This window comes from Lolium rigidum, chromosome 1 (genome assembly GCF_022539505.1).
Source record: "Lolium rigidum isolate FL_2022 chromosome 1, APGP_CSIRO_Lrig_0.1, whole genome shotgun sequence".
Taxonomy (NCBI): Eukaryota; Viridiplantae; Streptophyta; class Magnoliopsida; order Poales; family Poaceae; genus Lolium; species Lolium rigidum.
In genome coordinates this window covers 255,175,178-255,182,415 of record NC_061508.1, presented here as the reverse complement: position 1 = coordinate 255,182,415, position 7,238 = coordinate 255,175,178, and the positions used below count along the sequence as shown (strand labels likewise).

The 7,238-nt window shown below is 42.8% G+C and overlaps 1 protein-coding gene across 1 annotated transcript; it reads right to left on the bottom strand.

The window, feature by feature from the left end:
• Positions 1-5,672: 5,672 nt before the first annotated feature.
• LOC124657587 lies at positions 5,673-6,261 on the bottom strand. Its single transcript, XM_047196117.1, has 2 exons — positions 6,190-6,261; positions 5,673-6,095 (listed from the first exon to the last, which is right to left on the bottom strand). Exons 1-2 carry the CDS (start codon positions 6,259-6,261, stop codon positions 5,673-5,675), a joined length of 495 nt encoding a protein of 164 aa, XP_047052073.1.
• Positions 6,262-7,238: the final 977 nt, after the last annotated feature.

The window sequence follows — 7,238 nt, the reverse complement described above, 5'->3', positions numbered from 1 at the left end:
GCCCCGCTTTGATGAGAGTTTGGGAAACAACGAGGTTCGAGTGAGCTGACCATTTCTTGAAAGCCGACGGTGGCAAGTCCGGCTGGCCTTGCGTGGTGGTTTTCTCGTAATTGCTCGAGCTCGAGTCCTTTCGACCGAACCGTGTGACCTCACTCACCGTTCTCGCCTTGACCGAGGCTCGGGGGCAGCCGGCCTAGTAGACACTCTATTTTTGAAGCCGATTCAGTGTGTTATCGGCTGACTCTGTATCACAACCCTCTTCGAAGGTGGGTCTGGACCGTCCTGGTACTGCAAGGAGATGAAGGAACATCGTCGGCGAAACTACCCCTGAAGGAGGCTGGATGTTCAAAACAGCCGATGAACAGCCATCGGCTTCAAGGTTGCAAAGTATCATGGTTGGATATTTGAGTCTGGCCTCATGGGCGTTTGAGGGGAAAAGTCCGATATGTTGCTATCGGTTCTTAGTGCGGCAAATGGAAGACTTGAAATTGGATAAATGGAGAGTCAAGTTGAAAGAACAGTTCTTATTGATTCAAAGGATCGGCTTTACAAGAAAGAGCCGATGGCTCTCAAAAGGATCATCCAATGCCTAATGCACTACTACTACTACTAGGCCTATACTAGTAGATCCTAGTCTACGGGCCGTCGCTGCCCTCGTCGTCGTCCTCGGATCTCTCGTCGGCGCTGCTGCCGGCAGGCTCCTCGTCGCTGCTCCCGTAGCCCTCTACGGGAGCCTCATCCTCCTCGTCATCGTCGCTGTCGTCGTCATCCCATCAGGTGCGAAGGCGCTTCGCTGGTGGGTAACCTTCGAGGGAGTCGTCGTCGTCGTCTTCCTCCTCCTCTTCCTCGGAAGGGGTGTAATCGTCCCGGGAGAACGAGTCGTCCTCGCTCTCCGATTCCGGCTCCCCATCAGCGAGGAACTCGGAGGTCTTCATCTCCGCTGGTCAAGGACTTGTCGTCCTCGGACCAGACGGAGGAGGTGTGGTCCTCCTGGTCCCACTCCTCCGGGGCGTGCTCATCGTGCGCCGCCATCTGAGCCGCCACCGGGTCCCACTCTGGCGTGGGTTCGCGGGATGAGGAGGGGGAGGAGGAGAAGGTCTGGGAGGAGAGATCCGACGAGGCGGAGGAGGAAGAGGAGGAAGACATTGCTCTGAGATTGGGGTTTCTTGGTGCCGATGGCTAGAACAGAGCAAGGGGATGAAGTGGCGAACTGTCCGGAGCGGTTAAATAAAGAGGGGATATAGTGGAGATTCAATACCACAGCAGTTTCCGAGAAGTGGTGCCCAAAAGAAAAAAAATTTGGCCAGGTCACGCGGAGAAGTTGAGGAGGCAAGGCATCATGATGATGGATACTGCGACGGTTCTCCGCTTCCGCCACGACATGACCCGACGACGAAAACAGAGTGATTTTGGAATTGTCATTTCCAAAACCAGGGGGGCATGTGTTATCACCAGAATTTGACCGGATCAGAGGTGGGCCGCGATTAAAGATGGGCTTGAAGAATATACATGGAAGGAATACATGACTCGGCCTTGTATACAAAGTTTGGGCTAGTTTGCCCGTGTATCTGTAAATATAGTAGGATACGTGTCGGTTAGATAGAATTTGGCTCGTGCACGGTTGGGATTATTTCCACGTTAGAAAGTCTACGGACTATAAATATGTATCTAGGGTTATTGAGAAAGACAACAATCACGTTCACCACAAACCAATCTAGGCGCATCGCCAACTCCCTTGTCTCGAGGGTTTCTTCCGGGTAAGCATCATGCTGCCTAGATCGCATCTTGCGATCTAGGCAGTACACGTTTATTCGCTGTTCATGCGTTGCTCGTGCTGAAGCCTTGTTGATGGCGAGCAATGTGGTTATCATAGACGTGTTAGGGTTAGCTTTGTTTCATCGTATCATATGCTTTCGTCCGTGCAACCCTTAGACGTCTAGCCACCCTTACACCTATCTTAGGTGTAAGGGCGGCACCTCGCTTGATCATTATTTAGTAGATCCGATCCGTTATGATTGCTCCTTGTTCTTCAAGGATTAGTTTAATATCCGCATAGTTAGGCCTTACAAACGGGTTGAAGGATCCAAGTGGCACGTAGGGTGTAGTTTGCTAGCCCTAGACAAGATGTTCCGGGATCAACTTCATGTTGGTTTTTAGGCCTTGTCTAGGGTAGGTTTATGATCACCGTGCGTGGCCGCCAGGCTCAATCACGCGTAGGATGTTCCGATTATGTGGTGAAAACCCTAAATCGTTGTAGGTCGTTTTAACTTTATATTGATCAAGCAGGACCACCATGTGATCGTACACCTCGTACGAATCATGGGTGGATCGGCTCCTTGAGCCGATTCACAGGACAACCTGAGAGCCGATCGAGGCTCGTATTTAATGTTTACGTGTATGCCATGCAGGAAACTAAGCGAAGCAAATCCATCACCTTCCTGACCAGGTATAGGTCAGGTGGCACGCCCTTGCACCAACATCGGACGTGCGTGCCGAGGCTTTGCGGGCCGTCGCTCGAGGGACCAGGGCCAGCCGCAGTCCTGGGAGCCTCCCGGCTCTATCGTGTTGCCCGTCGCTACTCGCCGGTGGGTTTCGACCGCAATGAAATACAATCTGCTGCAATTGTTCTTTATCGTTCTTCGCAAACAACCATCATCATCCACACTATACATCTAATCCTTTGTTTACAGCAAGCCGGTGAGATTGACAACCTCACTGTTACGTTGGGGCAAAGTTCGGTGATTGTGTTGTGCAGGTTCCACGTTGGCGCCGGAATCCCTGGTGTTGCGCCGCACTACACTCCTCCGCCATCAACCTTCAACGTGCTTCTTGACTCCTACTGGTTCGATTAAACCTTGGTTTCTTACTGAGGGAAACTTGCTGCTGTGCGCATCACACCTTCCTCTTGGGGTTCCCAACAGACGTGTCAACTACACGCATCAAGCAAATTTCTGGCGCCGTTGCCGGGGAGATCAAGACACGCTGCAAGGGGAGTCTTCCACTTCCAATCTCTTTACTTTGTTTTTGTCTTGCTTTATTTTATTTACCGCTTTGTTTGCTTCTTATATCAAAAACACAAAAAAAATAGTTGCTAGTTTTACTTTATTTACTGTCTTGTTCTCTATATCGAAAACACAAAAAAATTAGTTACTTGCATTTACTTTATTTAGTTTGCTTTATTTACTACTGTTAAAATGAATACCCCTGAGAATACTAAGTTGTGTGATTTCACTAGTTAGGCTTAATGGAAAACAACAAAAATATTAGAGATCTTTATAGTATTTATCTTGAGTTAGGACATGAGGTGTTTGAAGAGAAAATTAAAAAACCCATGGAACTTTGTTTGCAAAATAGTTGTAGCAATGTTATTAGCATGAACTCTTTGAACACTATTATTGCTAATGCTATGGAAGAATTTAAGCTTGGGGAAGCTGGTTTTGATGAGCATGATATTTTTAGTCCCCCAAGCATGGAGGAGAGAATTTACTTTGATGACACTTTTCCTCCCATTTATGATGATAGTGGTATTTTGGTGCCACCTACTATTGAGGATAAAGTTTATTATGATTATACTATGCCTCCTACATTTGATGACTATGGTGATGAGAATAATAATGATAGCTACTTTGTTGAAATTGCTCCCACTATAATTAATAAGAATAACTATGCTTATGTTGGGAGTAGTAATTATTTTATGCATGAGACTCATGATACGAATGCTTTATGTGATAGTTATATTGTTGAGTTTGTTCATGATGCTACTGGAAATTATTATGAGAGGGGAAAATATGGTTGTAGAAATTTTCATGTTACTAAAACACCTCTCTATATGCTGAAATTTTTGAAGTTAAACTTGTTTTGTCTTCCTATGCTATTCACTTTGTTCCTCATTGACTTGTTTATTTACAAGATTCCTTTTCATAGGAAGTGGGTTAGGCTTAAATTTGTTTCATACTTGCTTTTTGATGCTCTCTTTGCTTCAACTCTCATCCTTATGTGAGTGCATCATTAAATTTACTGAGCCCATCTTAATGGCTATAAAGAAAAGTGCTTATGGGAGACAACCCATTATTTTACTTCTGCACTTTATTTTATATTTGAGTCTTGGAAGTTGTTACTACTGTAGCAACCTCTCCTTATCTTTATTTTAATGCATTGTTGTGCCAAGTAAAGTCTTTGATAGTAAAGCCAATACTAGATTTGGATTGCTGCGCAGGAACAGATTTCTTACTGTCACGAATTTGAGCAGTAGTCTCTGTAGAAAAGTCAAACAAATCTGCCAATTTACGTGCGTGATCCTCAGATATGTACGCAACTTTCATTCAATTTGGGCATTTTCATCTGAGCAAGTTTGGTGCCACTTTAAAATTCGTCTTTACGAACTGTTCTGTTTTGACAGATTCTGCCTTTTATTTCGCATTGCCTGTTTTGCTATGTTTGATGGATTTCTTTGTTCCATTAACTTTCAGTAGCTTTATGCAATGTACAGAAGTGTTAAGAATGATTATGTCACCTCTGAATATATGAATTATGCACTGACCCTCTAATGAGTTTGTTTTGAGTTCGGTGTGGAGGAAGTTTTCAATGGTCAAGAGAGGAGGATGATACAATATGATCAAGAAGAGTGAAAAGTCAAAGCTTGGGGATGCCCCCGTGGTTCATCCCTGCATATTTTAAGAAGACTTAAGCGTCTAAGCTTGGGGATGCCCAAGGCATCCCTTCTTCATCGACAACTTATCGAGGTTCCTCTAGTGAAACTATATTTTTATTCCGTCACATCTTATGTGCTTTACTTGGAGCGTCTGTTTGTTTTTATTTTTGTTTTTGTTTGATTAAAATTGGATCCTAGCATTCTTTGTTTGGGAGAGAGACACGCTCCGCTGTTTCATATGAACAAATATGTTCTTAGCTTTATCTTTAATGTTCATTGCGAAAGTTGGACTATTTCATTCATTGTTATATGGTTGGAAACGGAAAATGCCGCATGTGGTAAATGGTTTAATGTCTTGAATAATGTGATACTTGGCAATTGTTGTGCTCACATAGATCATGTTTAAGCTCTTGCATCATATACCTTGTACCAATGTTCAAGATATCGCTAATCGGTAACTGATCGGTCGGGCTTAGATGAGAGATTAATCGCTTATCGGCCGATTAATCGATTTTATCGGTCGACTATTTATCGGCTAGTTTTTTTTATAAAATCTCCGAATCTAAGTATTGATTATTCAATATTATGATATGCAAAATATAATATTGCAATACTGGACGTTGGTGTCTTGCCTTGATTTTGCATATGAGTCTGTGTACAAACATACTAATGGAAACAACCAGCAGTGCATGCTCTGAAACTTCAGATTTCAAAATCTTGCATAATTGTAGACACAAAAATAAAAAATCACACGAAATAGGATAGCCATAGCAGTAGTAATACAAACAATGCATATTAGATAATAATGGGTCGGCAAAACAGAAATAGGTATTCGTTCCCTCACAGAGCAAAATAAGAAATTAAGAAAACATGCACCAGGTTCTTATCTCTCCCTCACGTGAGTCAGATCACAACCAGTATTGGCGAGAACTCAGAACTCACAGGAACATGAATCAAAGAGTCTAGGAAAGCAAGCAACAAATGTAGTGCTCAAATAGACAGATTATAAAAGGCCCAAGATTCAAGACTCAATCGGCTCCTCCTCATCTTCATTGTCTTTGGTCTCTAGCACCCCATCATCATCAGACTCGAACTCTATCTCATCCTCATTGACAACTACTTGTTCTTCCTCTTCATCGGAAACAAACTCTTCCACCTCATGGAGTTCTCTCACTCTTGCACTTCTACGAGGTTGCATAGCTTCAGTACCTCCCAGTGCATCATCACTATTGGAGTATGGAAGCCCCGTAATTGGATCAACCTCCTCATCTTTGTAAGCTCCTTCACATATCCAATCTTGTGCCATGGAAGCATCTTCACCAAGGAGAACATCACAAGATGACTCAAACTTCTTTCTCTTGTCCATCATTCTTCCATTGAATTGAATATAAACTAGATCATCTCTACGGCGGATATCTAGTTTATTTCTCCTCTTTGCATCAACCTACAAATAGCAAAATGTAGTTTAGTGATTCACATTTTCATAAATGTACAAGGAATTTAGGACCAGATTTGAGTATTCTCAAGCTGAGATTTACTTGTTCAAAAACGCTCCAATTTCTTTCACATCCGGATGAACTTGTGGTCAAGTTGAGTATCCTTAAAGCCATGTGCATCAATGTAGGAGTTTTTAGTCCATAATTTGCCCACCACTCGCCTACAGTTATGGAAAAAACAAAGTATTATGCATCAGCCCAAACAATTCAGAAATGCAATATGGCACAATTATATTGACAACGAGCTTACCGGCATTGAAATTTGCATTGGTAATAGCTTTTGTGGCAGCAACCTTCCCAAACATGTCTTCCATCTTTTTAAACTTGGGTAATTCTATGTTAAGTACCTTATTTATCGCCTCATCATTATCATGATAAAATTGTTCAACAACCTCCATCAACCCAGACATGACTTCTACATCACTAAAGATGCTTGTGTTAGCATAACTATAGTAAGGATTTAAGGCATATCCCGCCATGTGCAACGGTGTATCTAGTCTCCCATTCATCTTGCTCTCCATAGCTGTTGTGATCACCATGTAGTCCTTCTCTGAGTTTTCAACCGCAATCATTATTGCCTTCTTTGCCTCTATTATTTCTCCATACATAGAGGCCATGGACTGTCCATCACCATCAGCCAACCGAAGTATCTTCACCAATGGCTCGAAAACCTTCCAGACCACATGATGAAAAGAAATGAATGAGAGAGAAAATGTAAATGTAGAACAGTAGAAAATAAATTAGCTAACATACCTTAATGCAAAGAGATACATTTTTCCAAAATGCCCTACTCATTATTGTGGCATGGGTATACTTTCCTTTCTTTGTTATGGTGGGCTTGCACTCTTCCCAAGTATCAGTACAACACATCTCCTTTAGTTGCTTCTTCTTCGCAGCAAGACTTTGCAAGGTAAGAAACGCTGAAGCAAATCTAGTCACTCCAGGCCTAACAATGTCTCTCTTTTTTGTATGAAACCTCATGAGAGCCAATGTGGCATGATGTGCATAAAGGAAAATAGTCATCTCTTTGGCTTTGGTAATTACAGGAGCAAACTGCTTCAACTTCCCAATTGCTTCTACCATCAAATTGA

Excerpts from the sequence above, each read along its gene's own strand:
- LOC124657587 (XM_047196117.1), bottom strand. The coding sequence starts at position 6,261 with ATGGCTTTAAGGATACTCAACTTGACCACAAGTTCATCCGGATGTGAA. Across the intron at positions 6,096-6,189 it reads ATTGGAGCGTTTTTGAACAA|GTTGATGCAAAGAGGAGAAA; the intron begins GTAAATCTCAGC and ends TGCTATTTGTAG.